Source organism: Bombina bombina, chromosome 3 (genome assembly GCF_027579735.1).
Source record: "Bombina bombina isolate aBomBom1 chromosome 3, aBomBom1.pri, whole genome shotgun sequence".
Lineage (NCBI taxonomy): Eukaryota > Metazoa > Chordata > Amphibia > Anura > Bombinatoridae > Bombina > Bombina bombina.
The window spans coordinates 346,941,444-346,963,113 of record NC_069501.1 but is presented as its reverse complement, the minus strand read 5'-3'; the positions used below and the strand labels follow the sequence as shown (position 1 = coordinate 346,963,113).

General features: G+C 35.3%; 1 protein-coding gene across 1 annotated transcript in view; it reads right to left on the bottom strand.

Moving 5' to 3' along the window:
- Nucleotides 1-12,288: 12,288 nt before the first annotated feature.
- The window catches only part of TBL1X (transducin beta like 1 X-linked), a 597,792-nt gene continuing 588,410 nt past the window's right edge, over nt 12,289-21,670 (bottom strand). Inside the window, exons 16-17 of the mRNA XM_053706454.1 lie at nt 17,662-17,763; nt 12,289-13,418 (exon numbers count right to left, since the gene is read on the bottom strand). Coding sequence (XP_053562429.1) covers nt 13,392-13,418; nt 17,662-17,763 — 129 coding nt within the window. The 3' untranslated portion in view covers nt 12,289-13,391. The remainder of the gene's footprint in view (nt 13,419-17,661; nt 17,764-21,670) is intronic.

Genomic DNA, 21,670 nt, shown 5'->3' with positions numbered 1-21,670 from the left:
TGCTTCAAGAAATTCAGGTTAAAAAACTTTTTGCAGCATAACTGGACATATAAGAAATATATTTAAAATGCCATATAAAAATGATAAAAATAAAGGGATGTCTCCCTATAAAAAGTCTCACTCAAAGTGATCACTTTAAATATAACTGACCATATGAAAGCCCCGAAGAAAACGAGAATACCACTATGTTTAACAAATTGGATCTTTATACAGTGTACACTTTTCCTAAAGTAGCGGCACTTCCACAAGCGAATCCAGCGTGGAAGGCAAAGTATTTAGAACTGCTCACAATACCTTTATCCGCACACTGTTTGCGCCCTGTACAGACCTCTGGTAGTTGGGGATGCCTCTCAGCACATTACTCACGGCAAGCGATGACCTCTCTGCCTCCACACTGTTTCCTTGTCTGGCGTTTTGACAGTTGGTCGTGGTTCCGGTCACGTGACCTAATTTGGCAGTTCCAATTGGCTATAGTGCTATGTACTTGAAAAGATGTGTAAGTATATTGCAATTCTATTCCATTCGATTATGCAAAGGCAAATAGCTACCAAACAGCTCGTCGGCGCGTTTCGCCCGTGTCTCAGGGCTTTATCAAGATCTTGATAAAGCCCTGAGACGCAGGCGAAATGTGGATCCACGTCCAACTGTCAGAACACCAGACAAGGAAACTGTGTGGAGACGGAGAGGTCATCTCTTGCCGTGAGTAACAGTCGGAGAGGCATCCCCAACTACCAGAGGTCTGTACAGGGTGCGGATAAAGGTATTGCGAGCAGTTCTGAATACTTTGCCTTACACTCTGGATTATTTTGTGGAAGTGCCTCTAGAGTCTTGAGAAAGGCCTAGAGGAGGCCGAAACGCATTGACCACAGCTGGTAAGCACTATTCTGATTTTATATAAGTTTTTAGTACCATCTACACTATTGTTGTTTTTATTTGCTTTTAGGTTTAATTTATGATTTAAAAAGAAAAACATTTTTTTTGGATTGGAGTTTCTCCCAACCACCAAAGGTTCTCACCATCAGGAACAGGAACACTAGCCCATTAATTGGGTTTGACCTAAAAGACCCTTGACTTTATTTTCACCATCAGGAACCTCAGACGGACTTTCACCACTAGGAAAATAAGGTTTCCTTTTCTTCACATTATTAACTTTTGACTTTTATTTGGATCTTCACATTTAGCCTTTTTTAGGATTTTGTTTCTTGGATTACAATCACTGACTTTGTTCTTTTTTTTCCTTTTTTTTTTTTTTTTTTCTTTGATCACTGACTTTGTTCTCTTTTTTTCATTTTTTGAGCAGCATTTTTTCATTTTTTCCTTTGTAATTTTTTCAATTTTTCGCATAATTTTTTTCACTTTTGAATAAGCAAGTTGACACTGTCTGTTTTCTTTATATTTGCAATCACTAAGGATAATTTTTCACTCCCTTTTTATACACATTATCACCACCAACACTGGTACATAATATCTCTTACGGCATCCTCCTCCTAGTCGATATCAGCAATCCATTCATTTGATTTACTGCATTTTATTAATCCACACATTGGATTGATTTCTTTCAGACATTGTTTGGAATTTTAACTTTCTCATATTTTTATTGGGGCTACCATTATTATTGCCTCTGTATCATTTTATATTCAGTGTTTTTATATAGATATATTCAATATTTAATTTGTTCAAGAGTGGATCCACATCTTATTGTTTTTATTGTCATTCATTACCACTGTACCCACCGTGGCATGTTTTATTCTTGTGTAAAGTACTAGATTTACAATTAAAATATTTCTAAATACACACTCTACACATTGTACAACACCTAGCCCATTTGAGGCGCTCTGAACACATTTATTTTCTTTGGAAGTGCCTCTACTTCAGGAAAAGTGTACACTGTACAGTTATATTTCAAGTGATCACTTTGAGTGAGACTTTTTATAGGGAGTTGTCCCTTTATTTTTTTATCATTTTTATATGGCATTTTAAATATGTTTCTTATATGTCTGGTTATGCTGCAAAATGTTTTTTAACCTGAATTTCTTGAAGCAGGAATACATTATATGATTATATTATATGATTAAATTTTATATATTTACTTTTTATGTTTTTTATTAATATATTGCTTTTGGTGTAAGCTTTCATAACGCCCTCTTCCTTTTTTCTTATTTTTATTTTCACCATTAGCTAACTAGTGAGGATTTTTGCTTAAAGGGACACTAAACCAAAAATTTTTCTTTCATGATTCAGATAGAGCATGCAATTTTAAGTAACTTTCTAATTTACTCCTATTATCAATTTTTCTTCATTCTCATGCTATCTTTATTTGAAAAGAAGGCATCTAAGCTTCTTTTTTGGTTCAGAACTCTGGATAGCACTTTTTTTTATTGGTGGATGAATTTATCCACCAATCAGCAAGAACAACCCAGGTTATTCACCAAAAATGGGCCAGCATCTAAACTTACATTTTTGCATTTCAAATAAAGATACCAAGAGAATGAAGAAAATTTGATAATAGGAGTAAATTAGAAAGTTTCTTAAAATTTCATGCTCTATCTAAATCACAAAAGAAAAAAAATTGGGTTCAGTGTCCCTTTTAAGAGTGGAATTACACTCCTGGCGCAACCCCTATTTCTATATCACACTCACTTATATTTTCTGTTGCCAATAATTCTTCCAATACAACTAAGTATCCTTACCTGTAGCACTGAAGCATTTGTTTACCTAATTTCAAGTTGCCTGAAATAATAATTACAATCCATACTGTTTTTCTTCTGTCATTGAGCATTGTCCTATAATGACAGTTTTGCAATTTGTTCAGTGCTCTTGGGCATTTAATATTGTTAATTTTGTATCATCTACACAAAGACTCATCATCCCTTAAAGTTCATTACCAGATCACTGATGAATATATTAAACAAAACTGGTTTAAAAACCTTACCTCTGAGGCACACCAGTAGTGACTACCCTCTAATATCTACTGCTCTATTCTAGTGTATCACTTTAGTTCACTGGTTTTCAAACCTGCCCTCAGACCGCCCGAACAGTCCACATTTTGAAGATATCTGAGCTAGAGCACAGGTGAAATAATCAGCTGCTTAGTAAACATGGTTATTTACCTGATTTCATTCAAGGTAATCCTGAAAACCTGGCCTGTTGGTGAGTCCTGAGGACAGGTTTAAAACCAATGCTTTAGTTAAATAGTCAAAGAAAGTACCTAGATTAATCTGAAATGAAAAAATGGTTGCCTTTGAGTCTGTACATTTTTCAACTTTAATAAGTCATAATTTTTTCCTTTAAATGAGTTTCTAGTTATTATACTACAACTGAACACAAATCAGAGGCATTTAGTTAGCAGTCTTCTTTACTTAAAAGATGTATTACATTATTAATTCTCTAGTTCTTCTCAAGTGATTGACTGACTAAACAGATCAGCTTATTATGCAGACAGCATATCTTGAAGATCATTTTAAATCATTAAATATAAATTATCTAGACATATAAACTTACTCACTTTTATGTTTGATCATGCCAATATATGTCAGAGAGAACATCTAAATGTCTTACACGTGTTTTAATCATGAATGATGTTAACAATTTATTTGTGAATATCTTTAATAGTTTAAAATTCTGAATTGATCATTATCTTAATATTCTAATTAAACTTTATTAGAATTTTTTGTTAAAATGTACCAGTCATGTATACCTAGAGATAACCTACTCCAATGGTCAAAATGGCTTTTCAAAAAATTAAAGATTTTGAAAAATATATTAAAAAAAAAAAAAATGGTCATGAAAGTATTTTCCTTTGTATTGGAGGAGGCGTCTAAATCAATGGTTCTCAACCCAAATGAGCTCAAGGCCCAGTAAATTTTAGCACTCAAAATAGACTGAGAACCCCTTTCACTGAAGAATCAAATTCAAATCTTCATTCTTCGACCACTTCCAGTGAAGGCAAAGTAAAGACTGAGGTACATGTGAGGCGGGGGGGGTTTTATAGAGCTCTTGGGCTTTGGGAATCTTTGTCTCCTCCTAGTGGTTAGGAAGAGTAATTCCAACAAGTAATAGATTGTGGACTCTCACCACCTGTATTAAAGAAATAAAGATTGATTTTTGTATTTTTCTTTAAAAAATGAGTGCTGTGTTACCTAACTTTACTGTTGGAGACAACATATCTCCAAAGTCTATCTTTTTTAATATACCGCAATGTGAGCTATTTTTATGAAGCTGCATTTGTTTCATTTACAATTTAAACAGCTTTTTCAGACAAACTAGTTCCAAACAACACATTTTCAACATGTCATTCTATTATATGAATAATATACAGTAAATGTACAATGTCTCTGAGGGTAATGTAAGCAAGCTTAATGATGAATTAGCTGTAGACAAAGGAAAATTATACTTCCCTTCATAGTTTTCATCCATATGTTTATCTCCTTTATTGTTTTCTCTTAGACATAAAGGGAAAGACCAGTATTGTCTAGTCCAATTTAATTTGACTTTAATGGGACAGTAAAGTGGGACAATAAAGTCAAAATTAAACTATTATGATTCAGATAGGGCATGCAATTTTAAACAATTATCTTTTATTATGAAATGTGCTTTGTTCTTTTTGTTGTTGTTTGTTGAAAACTAAACCTAGGTAGGTTGATAGAAGCTTAGGAGCCGCATGTTTCTATAAATCAGATTGGTAAAATGATATAAATCAATCAAAAGGGGGCACTAAATAAAAGGCACATATGTAGCAAGAATATAAACAGTTATAAAAATGTATCACATGTACTAATAAAAAAGTAAGATAAAATGAACAGAAATGTAATAATGTCCTTAATAAGTCGATCCTAGGACAGCACTCCTAAAACGGTCCTGATAGAATGGCTAGAAAATAATAAAAAACAAAGAGGGGGGCGCCTCATAGGATAATAACATCAAGAAAGGAGAATACAAGGAACACGATCATCAACTGCTGAAAGAGCAGACGGCTCACTAAACTTGGCGTGTGATGTCACTGGATAACTCCATCTCCACACACAGAAAAGCAGCACAGAGGCTTAAAGGGACACTAAACACCAAAAATTGTATTGTTTAAAAAGATAGATAATCCCTTTATTTACCTTCCCCAGTTTTGCATAACTAACACTGTTATATTAATATACTTTTTACCTCTGTAATTACCTTGTGTCTAAGCTTCTGCAGACTGCCCCCTTATCTCAGTTCTTTTGACAGACTTGCATTTCAGACAATTAGTGCTGACCCTTAAATAACTCCCTGTTCATAAGCACAATGTTATCTATATGGCTCACAAGAAATTACACTCTCTAGCTGTGAAAACTGTCAAATGCATTCAGATAAGAGGCGGCCTTCAAGGGCTTAGAAATTAGCATATGAGCCTACCTAGGTTTTTAGCTTTTAACTAAAACTACCAAGAGAACAAAGCAAAGTTGATGATAAAAGTAAATTGGAAAGTTGTTTAAAATTACATGCCCTATCTGAATCATGAAAGTTTAATTTGGACTTTACTGTCCCTCTAAAGGGAAAACAGCTCACCGCAGAAAGATACCACAGTATATCATCCTAGAGTAGACGTAGTTACACTGGGTAGCTCCACCTTCAACAAAGGCAGCACAAACCATATAAAGTCCCACAGTTTCAGGAAAAAATGTAGAGTCCTCCAGGGGTAAACAAAAAGAGCAAGGGTATATATAAAAAATAAAATTTAATGTAAAAACAAACAGCAATGCGTTTCACAGCAAGTCAATAACATAATAAAATACATCAGGTTATATACCCACATTATCATAAAAAGACACAAGCTAATAAAGGTGGACTAATATAAATATATGTCCCACAGCAATGACAATATATGTGTGTATATACCTATATAGAAATTAAAAAAATTAGATCCTAATATATGTAGACTTTGATCCATATTTTTAATTGACATCACATCATAAATATATTTATATAGACCACACAAACTAATATTATTTGTGTGGAAATCATATTACACCGGCATGGACCGCTAGACCTAACAAGAGATGTAGTGGGAAAAAAGATGGTCCATGTAAGTGTAATATGATGTCTGCACAAATAATATTCATTTTTTGGGATCTATCTATCTATCTATCTATCTATCTCTCTCTCTCTCTCTCTCTCTCTATATATATATATATATATATATATATATATTTATACTGTGTATATATATATATGATGTGATGTCTGAATTAAAAATATAGATCAAAGTGTACATATATTAGGATCTATTTTTGTTTTATTTTTATATAGCGCTGCGGAATCTGTTGGCGCTCTACAAATAACCAATAATAATAATAATATACTCACATATATTGTCATTGCTGTGGGACATATATTTATATTAGTCCACCTTTATTACCTTGTAGGTGTGTTTTTATGGTAATGTGGGTATATAACCTGATGTATTTTATTATGTAATTAACTTGCTGTGAAACACATTGCTGTTTGTTTTTACAATAAATTTTATTTTTATATATACTCCTGCTCTTTTTGTTTATACCTGGAGTGCTCTAGATCTGTTGCCCGAAATGGTGGGACTTTATATTACTTGTGCTGCCTTTGTTGCACAAAGGTGGAGCTACCCAGTGTAACTACATTTGTGGCATTCAATATGTTGGCTGCAACTGTAGGAAGGGCAGTACCAGGCAGAGCGAACATTACATTACCACATCCAAAGCTCACCATATTGTTACACACTATATAGATTCACATTATGGGAACAAACACATCTATACTATTACACCTATTGAATATATTGCTCCCTTTCTCCATTATAATAGGTTCACATGGTTGAGACAGAGAAAGACTTTCTGGATCTACAAGCTCCAGACTTTGGCTCCCTCTGGCTTAAACGCACATATGAAAATATCTGCTTTTGATTAAAGGGACACTGAACCCAAATTTTTTCTTTTGTGATTCAGATAGAGCATGAAATTTTAAGCAACTTTCTAATTTATTCCTATTATCAAATTTTCTTCATTCTCTTGGTATCTTCATTTGAAATGCAAGAATGTAAGTTTAGATGCCGGGCCATTTTTGGTGAACAACCTGGGTTGTTCTTGCTACTTGGTGGATAAATTCATCCACCAATAAAAAAGTGCTGTCCAGAGTTCTGAACCAAAAGAGCCTAGATGACTTATTTTTCAAATAAAGATAGCAAGAGAACAAAGGACAATTGATAATAGGAGTAAATTAGAAAGTTGCTTAAAATTGCATGCTCTATCTTAATCACAAAAGAAAAACTATGGGTTCAGTGTCCCTTTAATTGTCTACTATCACTATTGACACTGTGTATAAATACAGTATATTGTTTTAAATTCTTATTGTTATTCGATAATTATTCATCACATGATCAAAGGTTCATATTATTCCATATTTTTGAATTCATGATCAGTTTTTATTTTTTATTAGTGCATTATGCTTCTACGTTTTTGTTGTTTCTTCTGTATAGATTTAAACCTGTGTTTGTGTAAATTCCAACGCAGCACATAGTTATTGATTATTCTTTCATTGTTTTCTATGTGAATGCACCGATGTTTCCACACTACATTTTGCCGTCTATGTAAGTGTATTGATAACATGATGTCCATACGAATAATAATAGCTCCTGTGATTTATGCTAATTACACCAATGTGATGCCTAAATGAGCGGTATGTGTGTGTATATTAAGACAAAGATGTGTGCACACACACATACATATTGCTAATGTAGTGGGACAGCTTTCTACACTCGTTCACCTTTATTATGCCAGTGTCTTTTTTCCCACCACATCTCTTGTTGTGTTTGGCAGTCCATGGAAGTGTAATATGATGTCTGCACAAATAATCTTAGTTTTTGTGGTCTATATATATTTAAAGGACCAGTCAACACATTAGATTTGCATAATCAACAAATGCAAGATAACAAGACAATGCAATAGCACTTAGTCTGAACTTCAAATGAGTAGTAGATTTTTTTATAACAAATTTTAAAGTTATGTATATTTCCATTCCCCTTGTACCATGTGATAGGAATCAGCCAATCACAAATGCATATACGTATAGTCTGTGAATTCTTGCACATGCTCAGTAGGATCTGGTGACTCAAAAATTGTAAATATAAAAGACTGTGCACATTTTTTTTAATGGAAGTAAATTGGAAAGTTGTTTAAAATTACATGCTGTATCTGAATCATGAAAATTTAATTTAACCTGAGTGTCCCTTTAAGATATGGTATCTGAATTAACAATATAAATCAAAGTGTACATTTATTAGGATCTAATTTTATTTCTATATAGGTATATACACACATATACTGTATATTGCTAACCCTTTCATGAGAGGGACATAATGTCTACATCGGAAAAATGTTCCAATGTAGACAAATTGATTTCAATTATGGGATTGGGTCAGGGGGGCGTCCCTATGACGCTAGGCACACCCTCTAGACCGCGATCATCCAGGAAGCACCGTAGGCTTCAGGACAGACAAAAGGCTATGACGTTGTATTTCATCCTAACGGCGCTAAAGCCCAGTGCCGTTTGGACGGAATACAACACCATAACGGTGGTAAAAGGTTAATCTTGTGGGACATATATTTATAGAAGTTCACCTTCATTACATTGTAGGTGTGTTTTTATGGTAATGTGGGTATATATATATATATAACCTGATGTTTTTTATTATGTAGTTAAACCCTGATGAAACAGCATTGACTTACAAAGAAAAGCATTGCTGTTTGTTTTTACAATAAATTTTATTTTTTTATATATACCCCTGCTCTTTTTGTTTACCCCTGGCTCTACTTTAATTGCCTGAAGCTGTGGGACTTTATATTACTTGTGCTGTCTTTCTCACATGGAGGTGATGCTACCCAGTGTAACTACATGTCTACTTGACGATGATGTACGATGGTTTCTTTCTGTGAGTTGTTTGCACCTTAAGCCGCTGTGCTGCTTTTCTCCATGCGGAGATGGAGTTATCCAGTGATGTCACACACCAACTTTGGTGTGCCATTGGCTCTTTCACTGTTCGATGATCACGTTCCTGTGTGGGTCAGACCTGGCTGTATTTACAGATTTCCTGCATTGATGGGGTAGAGTGTACTGGACCACTCAGATATTCCAGCCTGTCACACGAACACTACAAGTTGTATTTTATTACTCGTGAGTGGAACTGTATCGTTATGACAGTTGTTAACCTTTCTTGACGTTATTATCCTATGAGGCTCTCTTGTTTTTTATGGTATGCGTCTATACCACTCTTTGGCAGCAGTGTTTACAACTATGTATAACACTGCTATAAATAATGTTGCAAACACTGATGCCATGGCTTAAGACACAAGCATGCTCCTGAGCTCACCTAGGATTAATCTTTAACAAAGGATACCAAGAAAACTAAGCAAAATTGATAATAGAAGTAAAATGGAAAGTTGTTTAAAATAGGGGGCTCTATCCAATCAATTTCCATCTGTGCAATGAATTCCTAATTTTGTGAGTAATTTGAAGGCTTATGGTGCTCATTTATGATGTTGTCAGTGCAGCTTTGGAGCTCCTGTAGTGAGGTCCTAATCTCTCTATTACCTCAGTGCTGGTGTATTAAAATCACCCAGACTGATCTGATCAGGGTGATTGACAACTCTGTACAATACCTATCTTGCAATACCACACAGCCAATCATTTGATAATCTTAAAGGGACATGGAAAAAAAAATCTTTAATGATTTAGAAAGAACATGCAAGTTTAAACAGCTTTTCAATTTACTTCTATTAGCTAGTTTGCTTCATTATCTTGATATCCTTTGTTCAAAAGCATATCTAAATAGGCCCAGTAGCTGCTGATTGGTGGCTGCACATGTATGCTCACCCATGTGCTTTGCTATTTCTTCAACAAAGGATTTCTTAAGTATGAAGAAAATTAGATAATAGAAGTAAATTGGAATGTTATTTAACCCCTTAAGGACCACAGCACTTTTCCATTTTCTGACCGTTTGGGACCAAGGCTATTTTTACATTTTTGCGGTGTTTGTGTTTAGCTGTAATTTTCCTCTTACTCATTTACTGTACGCACACATATTATATACCCCTTTTCTCGCCATTAAATGGAATTTCTAAAGATACCATTATTTTCATCATATCTTATAATTTACTATAATTTTTTTTAATAAAATGTGGGAAAAATGAAAAAAAAAAACACACACTTATTCTAACTTTGACCCCCAAAATCTGTTACACATTTACAACCACCAAAAAACACCCATGCTAAATAGTTTCTAAATTTTGTCCTGAGTTTAGAAATACCCAATGTTTACATGTTCTTTGCTTTTTTTGCAAGTTATAAGGCAATAAATACAAGTAGCACTTTACTATTTCCAAACAACTTTTTTCTTTAAATTAGCGATAGTTACATTGGAACACTGATATCTGTCTGGAATCCCTGAATATCCCTTGACATGTACAGTATATATATTGTTTTTTAGAAGACAACCCAAAGAATTGATCTAGGCCCATTTTGGTATATTTCATGCCACCATTTCACCGCTAAATGCGATCAAATAAAGAAAATCGTTGACTTTTTCACAAACTTTAGTTTTCTCACTGAAATTATTTACAAACAGCTCTTGCAATTATAGCACAAATGGTTGTAAATGCTTCCCTGGGATGCCCTTTGTTCAGAAATAGCAGACTTATATGGCTTTGGCGTTGCTTTTTGGTAATTAGAAGGCCGCTAAATGCCACTGCGCACCACATGTGTATTATGCCCAGAAGTGAAGGGGTTAATTAAGGAGCATGTAGGGAGCTTGTAGGGTTAATTTTAGCTTTAGTGTAGTGTAGTAGACAACCCAAAGTATTGGTCTAGGCCTATTTTGGTATATTTCATGCCACCATTTCACCGCCAAATGCGATCAAATAAAAAAAAATTGTTCACTTTTTCACAATTTTTTTCACAAACTTTAGGTTTCTCACTGAAATTATTTACAAACAGCTTGTGCAATTATGGCACAAATGGTTGTAAAAGCTTCTCTGGGATCCCCTTTGTTCAGAAATAGCAGACATATATGGCTTTGGTGTTGCTTTTTGGTAATTAGAAGGCTGCTAAATGCCGCTGCGCGCCACACGTGTATTATGCCCAGCAGTGAAGGGGTTAATTGGGGAGCTTGTAGGGTTAATTTTATTTTTAGTTTAATGTAGTAGACAACCCAAAGTATTGATCTAGGCCCATTTTGGTATATTTCATGCCACCATTTCCCCGCCAAATGCGATCAAATAAAAAAAGTTGTTTACTTTTTCACAAATTTTTTCACAAACTTTAGGTTTCTCACTGAAATTATTTACAAACAGCTTGTGCAATTATGGCACAAATGGTTGTAAATGCTTCTCTGGGATCCCCTTTGTTCAGAAATAGCAGACATATATGGCTTTGGTGTTGCTTTTTGGTAATTAGAAGACCGCTAAATGCTACTGCGCATCACACGTGTAATGTCTAGCAGTGAAGGGGTTAATTATGTAGCTTGTAGGGAGCTTACAGATTTAATTTTAGATTTAGTGTAGAGACCAGCTTCCCACCTGACACATCACACCCCCTGATCCCTCCAAACGGCTCTCTTCCCTCCCCCACCCCACAATTGTCCCCACCATCTTAAGTACTGGCAGAAAGTCTACCAGTACTAAAATAAGAGGATTTTTTTTTTTTAAATAAATAATAATTCTGCCGTGTAGCATCCCCCCTTAGCCCAAAACCTCCCTGATCCCCTCCAAACAGCTCTCTAACCCCCCCTGCCTTATTGTGCACCATATTGGGTACTGGCAGTTGTCTGCCAGTACCCAGTTTGAAATAAAATGTTTTTTTTTATTTAAAAAATACTGTATATTTTCTGTAGTGTAGCTGCCCCCCCTCAGTCCAATATTGAGGCATCACTGCAATAACACGAAAGCGGTTGGAAGCAATCAGGATCGCTTCCACCGATTTCAAAGACCAACAACGTACAGGGTACGTCCTTTGTCGTTAACTGCATTTTTTTGCAGGATGTACCCCATACATTGTTGGTCGTTAAGGGGTTAAAATTGTATTACCTATCTGAATCATGAAAGAAACATTTTGAGTTTTATATCCCTTTAACTTTGGCAGACACCTTCTTAAATGTGGCATTTAAAAATGCTCTAATATGTTAGAGCATTTTATTATTGTACTATTGCATGCATATAAGTATGTGCCAGTGTAAAAATGAATACCCTTTTACATTTACAACAGCAAATTCAAAATAAATAAGCAAAGTCAACATTTAAAAGGGGTATTTCATCTTTAATTTACCCTGCATTTTATTTATTTATTTTTTTGCATGATAAACCCAACATTTGCAATTTTTTCTCATTTTTAGAATAACATTTTCAACATAAAAAATATGTTTTTTTCTTTTCAAAAATACAGTGGGTTCTCTCTCTTAAAAGTTCATCTTTCTTTCTTTTTTTTTTTATTTATTTAGTAAAAAGCTTTACCGGCGCTGCATTTTTATAAAAAGCATGTGACACCAAGTCATAAAAGTGCCCTCAAAAGCTAAGCAGTGGAAGGGATAAAACCCTTAGCTTAGTGCAGCAGGAGTCACTGCTATGAAATGCGTTGTCCGACACTCCATCATTGTAGGTGTAACGAAATGTTGAGTCAACAACTACGGATGTGACTACAGAAGTATGTTTGCAAGAAGAGACGGCAAACATCTGTTGTGTTATTAGCGAGCACATCACATTGACTCCAAACAAATTAAAAAGCTTAACAGAAAGCAATGTTAGTTCCTCAGACTACCATGTGATCTTCCTTGAGCCATTGTTTTAGGATAATAGAAAAACCACTGAAAGAAAAATGCAAACAAAAAAGTAGTCTATAAAATAGAAAGTGTTGCCGTTACAAAGTCACATGGTTTTATCAGTAAAAACTAGTCTTTATGGGTCCTTTGGGAAAACATGTAGTGTCCACATAAGAAGGTAAGATAAAACAAAACAAAAATAATATAAATTTGTTTTCCCTTTTGGTTTATCACAGCCTTTGCTTTCTATTTCCACTTTTGTCTTGATTAAACTTTTTTTTGGCACCGCTGTTTCTGCCATCACAGACAACTCAAACTCTGCAAACCAAACAGCTTCGGGAATCTGATATTGGCCTGATGCTTCTGAGGTTGAAATCGGTCCAGCTGGAAACCATCCTCTCCAATAGGACATCTTTTGAAGTGGATCCATGAAGGTTTTCGACATCCTTGCATGTTCTTCATTTTGGGAGGGTTGGTTTGTTGTACACTTGGGCATTATCAAGTTCGTACAATACCGGAATCTATTCTTTCAAACAGTGTATATTCACTGCTGGTCCTTTTGAACTCTTGATTTAATTTATTTTTACTTCCTCAAATCCAGAACACAGACCTACAAAAAAATAGAAAAAAGACAAACATGTAATAAATGTATACAACATAGTGAAATGGTTACCATCACTTACTCATTCCAACACACATTAAAAACACCAAACTGGTTATAGCTTTTTGCCAAAACTTTATAAGCCCACATTACACTATTCCACTTTAAATTTCCAAAAACTTTCAAATCAGACACAAGTCTTTTAGATAAGGCGTTTTAGATACACACAGGCCTCTATTTATCAAAGTCTTGTGGACCTGATCCGACAGTGCGGATCAGGTCCACCAGACCTCGCTGAATGCGGAGAGCAATACGCTCTCTGTATTCAGCATTGCACCAGCAGCTCACAAGAGCTGCTGGTGCAACGCCGCTCCCTGCAGACTCGTGGCCAATGGGCCGCCAGCAGGGAGGTGTCAATCAACCCGATCGTACTCGATCGGGTCTATTTCCGGCGATGTTTGTCCGCCTGCTCAGAGCAGGCAGACAGGTTATGAAGCAGCGGTCTTTGTGACCGCTGCTTCATAACTGCTGTTTCTCGCTAGTCTGAAGACTCGCCAGAAATACGGGCCATCAAGCTCCTTTTGGAGCTTGATAGATAGGCCCCATAGGGTTAGATTCAATAAAATCAGTATTTGAAACTAGAAAAAAAAAACCCCTGCAACATTGCAACTCTAAAACAACGTATAGTAAAGAGATTTGCATTAAATTCAATGGAGTGGAATCGATCTCATAACTGTTCACCTCTTGGCGCATAGAAAAAGTTTCCCTGTATAATATACCAACATTACAAAAATTGTTACAAAACAAAACAAAAAAAACCCCACCTCCTTCTATAAAACAATCCACTCTAAAATAAATACAAATAAAAGCAAGACAATAGAGTATTTATGTATTCCACATGCTGGGCCTAGGTGTAGGCAAAAAATCCTGACTACATCTCTAGGACATCCTGAAACATCCACGACCAACCCCTTGAGTGGCCTTTTGTTCTATTAAATAAGAGTATTTTACCATAAAAAACAGATATGCAAATATTTTACAAACTGTTTTGCATATCCTTAGTATTGCTTGTTATAATTATTGTTTTTCTGGGTCACTAGCAGTTTGTAGCATTTCACGCAACTATAGATCAGAGATTTGTATATGAGGCTGTTCCGTTTATAACATTCTGACTTGTTACTCATTTACTATACTTGACTAGCTCCCAAGTTTTTAAATATACAGCAATGGACATGCCATTTATGCAGGTTGATATATGCCATAAAATATGGGATTGAATTGCATTGCTTTAATTGATATATTTTTTTTTTTATCTTGTTAAGCATTTTTAATGATCTACTTATATTATCAATATTTACTAGAAGGGATTTCATTTAGTGTGCACTTACACTGTTGTATTCCAGTATATCATACTAACAGATTGTACTTCTGGTGGAATACACGTTTGGTGTTGCAGCCAAAGAAGCAGCACTTTAAAATATGCCATCTGCTTACACCTTAACCTGGTTTGTAGCTCTATTTTGAGAACAGTTCCTTTTGTTTTATTTTAGAAATTGATATTGAAAGTGTGGACGCCCGATTTACACCTTGGGAAAATAAACCCAATGGACATACTCTAACTTGGATTTCTTCATGGATATATAAATTATTTTTTAGTTATTAGAGAGTACACCCTTAGGCCCAGTTTCCATTGCTGTTGTAAACTGTGTAAACTGTCAAGAAAAAAACATCTCCATAGATTTTAACCACTTGTCCCAATTGGACGTAGGTACTGTGTCACACAGAATTTTGACCAGTGTACTGTGTAACAACCCTCTGTTGGTGCAGGTGGGAGGGAAGGAGGGGGGTAGGTGGGCAACCTAGCAGGGGCGGGGTTCCCTACACTACAGAAAAGTATTAGGCAGAGGAGAGGGAGAGATCAGGCCCTACTCCATGAATCAATAAAACAGGGTCCCAACACTACAGAAAAGGTGATCTTGGGGGGCCTACACTACTGACAAAAAGAAAATAAAAATATACAAAAAAAATAGAATAATTTGTTACTGGCAGACTGGCTGCCAGCGACATATTTGGCAGGAAGCAATGGGAGGGGGGAGGATAAGAGAGCTGTTGGGGGGGGGGGGATCAGTTAGGTGGGAGGCTGAGGAGGGATATATAATACAGAAATATATATCTTTTAAATAATAAATAAAAGCCCTTAATTGCATACTGGCAAGTTGTGTGCCAGTACCTAAGATGGTAGTGACCAGCAGGGGGTGGAAAGAAGAGAGGTGTTTTGGAGGGAACATGTAGGGATCAGGGGGTGGGAGGTATCAGGTGGGAGGGCAATCCCTATACTAAAACAAATATTAACCTTACAAGCTAACTGATTAACCCCGTCCCTGTCGGAAATTTAAGAAGTATGGTGCACAGCTGCAATCAGTGGCCTTCTAACTGCCAAAAAACAATGGCAAAGCCATGCATGTCTGCTATTTCTGAACAGAGGGGATCCCAGAGAAGTTTTTATAACCTGAAGAAAAAGATGGATATCGACTCATGTATTCAAAGTTGAAAATGCTTTAGTAGATATCCATTAAAATATGGAAACGTGCCAGAAGCATCAGGGGAGTAAGAATAGCATGATCTTACTATTTTATGTTTTCAACCATTTGTCTTATGACTGCAATAGTGGTGTGTAAATAATTTTAGTGAGAGACCCACAGTTTGTGAAAACTTTAGCCTTTTTTAATATGATCATATTTTGCGGCCAAATAGTGGCATCAAATATACCAAAATGATCCTAAATCAATACCTTCTGTTTTCTACTTTATAAATATACATAGTTTTCATAAGTAAATATAAAACAAAACGAAAATGCTCTATTTCTGTTTAAACGAGAATGATAGCAAAAATGCTAAAAATTCTTTGGGCAAGTTTTTCTCTGAAATTCCCAGTAGCTAGGGGGTTAATGGAAACACTTATTGCTACCACCAGTATATACAGTTTACAACAGCAATGGAAACTAGGCCTTTGTATTTGTCCAGATTTGTACATTGTTTGATTTTTATGTACAATTGTTATAATTGTTCATCAGTTCTGATATTGTTTGATCTGTATATTTTTGTATTTATTATTACTTTCATATAAGGTTATTATATATTAACGTGGAACACTCTTATTATTCTCATAAACCCTATTGCCTGATCAGCAATTCATTTTTTTATCCCAGGTAGAAAGTTGTAGAAATAAGGTCTGTATTAAAACACAGCAGTAGCATTTTTAAAGAACTATAATCAAAAGTGGCAGTGATGGTAAAGATTTGGAGGTCTGGGGGAGATGGGGGGCAGTAATCTGCAGCATGTCTATAAAGAAGATGCTTCCAGTAATTAATCCAAGGTAAAGTACACTTTCTTACATGAAATATGTTGGATATTTTGAGGGGTTGCATTGTTTTTGTTTGTATTTTTTATGATTAATAAAGTTTATAATATTTTGTTAAAGAGGGAAACCTATTATTTTGGAATTAATTTGCTTCCAGGTTTTCCTAAAATGGACCAGTTCCAAGGCCGGATTGGCCTACCAGGAGATTTCCCGGTGGGCTGCAGCAGCTGGGGCTGGAAAGTTACAATTTAAAGGGGTGATTAATGGATGCAATTGGGTTGTAGGGGTTCTATATAACAACAATCTGGTACTTTTTTTAATATAAAATAATATAATATAATTCTGAAAAAAATATTGGGGGAAGGAGTATCCCAGTAATCCCTTTTGATAAAAATGAGGCGTGGCATTCTACTGACTCAACAAAAAATAGGGCTGGTCTCCAAAGTTTCCAGGGCTGCTTTTTATTCCCAGTCCGCCCCTGACCAGTTCCTCACAATCGGCTGTATTCATGAGCTTAAGGAAGGTTGCCAATACTACTTGACATGATTTTATAATGATTTGGCATGCAAGATGAATCTACATCTTCGTCCTACTTACTGAAATGATCCACAATCCTCATATGAAATATATTAATTGACCTGGCTTTACCATTTCTTCCTTTTTTGATTGACAAATAATGAATCACTTATCTCAAAATAGCTTTGGTTTTAAATTGATGAATAATAGTCTAGAAGTGTTAGCTTCCTTTAAGAAGTGGGTGTTATTATTAGAAACATAAAACAACATCTAGCTAATTTAGCAAGCAAAGATAAGTGACAACAACTAGTTCCATGGTAACATTAACTGTATAAATGTGTTCAGGTCCCTTATGTTACATCAATAATCTACTCACTGATCCATCTGATGCACTTGCTCCTACTTTGTCCCCTCGGGCATTCCAGCAAACTTCAAAAATGCCTCCTGTTCCCCTGTAGCTGTGTACTAGAGATCCATTCTGGTAAATAACAAAAAAATATTAAAGTATTCATTCATAATGTATCCGAAAGTCCCAACATTTCATATTGTCAAGATATCAGAAACAATTGTATTCATTCATTGTAATGATAACCCCAATTTGTTAATTGTAGGGATGGAAGAAACAATGGTTTTTGGGAAGCAAAAATGACAGAGAAAAATTAACGATTATGAGAGAGGAAGTGGATAAAATATATAAAGGGATGAAGATGAAAGGAGATGGAGATAGAAACAAGATAAGAAGGAAATGGATATAGATAGGGTGTATATCAAACATTTAATGACTGAAGATATATAAATATGAAATAATATAAATAACAGAGAGAAAATAGGAAAGATCTAAGCAACAGATGAATATAGAGGTTTAGAGGAGAAGGGAACAACAAAATGGAGATGCTGGAGAATAGAAACAGGTGGTGAGATAACAAGGGATGGCAAAGTGAATATAGGAAGAGTGGATGGAAAAGGATGGAGAATATGAGCAAAGGGAAAGACAAACACTTATAAAGTGGACAAAGGGAAAGACAAACACTTATAAAGTGGACAAAGGGAAAGACAAACACTTATAAAGTGGAAGATTAATAGAGAGGCAAAAAGAAGTAAGGAAGAATAGGTGAAACAATAGGCCAGGAGGCCACTGAAGAAGAGGGTAAGAGATGAGGAGAAAATTACATTTAATTAGGATTTAGAGATGAGGAATGATCTGCATACTCATAGTTTTAATAGTATAGAATAACATTTTTAATGACACTATTTAAGAATACTCCTAAGCAACCACTTAACCACAATTTTTAGGGGTAATATTCATTGGTGGACTGGACAGTAGGCAAGGTAGCAATTGCCCTCAGGCCACTGTTGGTGATGGAATCAATGCCAGTGCAAAAAGTGCAGTGCCCAGCAGTTTTTTTCCAGTTAATATTTGTATATAAATATTTCTATATAAACATACATACTGTATATATTGGTGTTTAGGGTTTGTTTGCAGCTTTAGATATATTCACACCATGATGTTTATTTCTAAACTGCAATTGACAGAGCTATTCCTGTCAAGCCCAGTGTCTAATTTACTATACACCTTTACTGTAGGTTGCTGCTTGTTCTGTAGGCTGCTCTGCATGTATGTTGTAGAAGGTTCCACATGATAACCAAGGATCCACTGGCATTTTATATGTTGTTATATCAAATAACATGTTAAAAGGGATGGGTTGATTTACCTGGGCCACTGGGTAGTACTTGCCCTGATGTGCCAAAATTTGCCAGCCCTCCTCTGATAACATCCCATTTTTTAGTCTAACAAGTAACTCAAGCTGCACTTCAAAAATACTTGTTAGATTAAAAATGACTGATAAAAATTAATGTTAGACAACATTAGACTATATTGCTTAGAGCTGAGCGGTTTTACATTTTCAGTACAATTTTTTGGTGTTGTCAAGAATAAACATATATATTTTTTATAATTAGTAGTTAATTATAACAGTTAACTGGCATGTTTTTTTGCTTTTTGTAAAAAAAAATATATGATTAATTAAATTTGGTTATAGAATTAATGGGATAATATATTATTTTAATAATGTGTGCAAGGAATTAATCACAGAATTGCAAAGATTCACCTACAGAATGAATGGTACCTTTTAATACAAAATTTGCATTGTTGTCCAGGTGCACATCCCTTGAAAAGTCTTGTATGTTGTTTACATTCTCTTATGTGCTTTAACTATTTTAAGGCAGATATAAATGACCTCCAGCACATTTCAAGCAATCATTGCTCAAGATTAGGAGGGTTAAGGCTCTGGATTCCATTTATTAGATACACCTGAGTGCGGATCCTTTGCTTTCTTACATATTAACATATCCTGACACCCTGGTAGCTGTACCTATGTGGAATGTGAATCTTTTGCATTATATATATATATATATAAATAAATGACATATATTTTTCGAACACCGCGTCCCTTTAAAACAAACAGGACATAATACAAGTGAGGCTTCATTTAGAAATAAATTTTATCTACATAGAATTTTCACACAATTTGATTCCATCTGTTTATTTATTCATTTTATTTACGTTTCACAATTGGAGAGTACAGGGCAGAGTTTGTATTCTAAAAAACAAGCTGACATTTTTTTTATTTTGCAAAACATAGGATAGGTTTATCTCATTATTGACTCAAACTGCATTTTACAGAAAAACTAAACGGCACCATTAAACATTGCATTTTTATAGATAATATGACAATATCAATATTAAACATTGCATTTTTATAGATAGTATAACAATATCAAATAAATAATTTATTTATATTTACAGTAAACAACAGAAGTGAATACACTCCTGTGCAATATCACTTAAATGTAAAATAATTCAAAATTGTATCACTTTACAGTAATTGCATTACAACTAAGCTTCACTTTTGGGACTATGGATACACTGTAGTAATCCTGGCCAAGTTCATGTCAAATATGCTGGACCCCATCTGAGCAGAACAAATGTATCTTGGTCTCATCTAACCAAAGAGTGTGCTCCCAATATATATCAGGCTACTTTCTATGCTGCTTAGCAAAGTTTAATCTTGTAGTTTTGTGCCAAAGAACAAGCAAGATTTTATTTTTATAGAGGTTGTCATTATGCAATGTCCTTCCTACTGTCTCAGCTGTCACAGGAACTCTAATTTCAATTGAAAACCCCTGAGCAAAGTCTGAAGCACTTGCCCATCTGTTTTTCAGAGCTAAATTGTGCTAGCAGCGCTCTGTCCGAGACATGACCCAATATTTTCTGCGATGTTCACGGACTGCTGAACGTCAGTGGAGAAAATCACACACAGTGCTGATTTCCTGCATTATAAATTCATCCTCAGGTCATACAACTCTGCCCTCAACCTGGCCAAACAAGTATATTTCTCCTCCCTTGCGCCAAGTCATGCATCCTACCCCAGAAGGCTGTTCTCAATCTTTAACTCCCTCCTTCATCCACCTGCACCACTATCCACTACCAAACTCACTGCTCAAATTAATGCTGATCACATATAAACTAAATTGACACAATTAGAAAAGATATCTCTACCTCACACCCCTTAAACCTAGCCCTCCTACACACCCCTTAAACCTAGCCCTCCTACACACCCCTTCTATTAACAAAACTCTTTGCTACTTCCCCCCTGTAATAGAGGAAGAAGTTTCCTATCTTCAGTTCATCTCACATCCTGCCCACTTGACCCTATTCCTTCAAGACTCCTTCCCTCTCTCTCTGCTTCTCTAACCCCTGCCCTAACTCATCTCTTTTCTCATCGCTGGTGCATTTTCTGGTACATTCAAGCATGTGTCTATCACACCAACCCTAAAAAAGCCCTTGCTTTAACTCTCCAGCCATTCTATTGGCTGGTCTCTTTACTTCTCTTTGCCTCCAAATTATTGGAACTGGTGTATATTAGAAAATATAGTAGTAACACAATGGAAGAAATAAATGAATAGAAAAATGAATACTCTCCTCCAAAGCTGTGACCGCAGCCGTCCCTCAGTTCTCTCCCGGACTGATTTGAAAAATTTGCAAAGGTTTGTAGGTGCTGGTTCACAGAGAAGGACTCACATTCAGGCTCAACCGGTTGTTCTATGTGGAAAGATTCACAGTCATGCAGTATCCACCAACATATGTGGAAAGAGGACACAGGGGGACATGGTTGTTTTTTTTTTTTTTTTTTCTTGTACCAGTGTACTAACTCGCCCCTTGTTTTGCTATAAATAAAGGATTATGATTTGATCTATATTTGTTAGTCCTTAATAAATTAAGGATAGAAATGTATTTATGTTTTATGAACTTTAACAATGAATTTGAACTATAATTAGGGAACTGTGTCTTCAGATAATGGTACAATTGTCTTGAATGTCTTTTT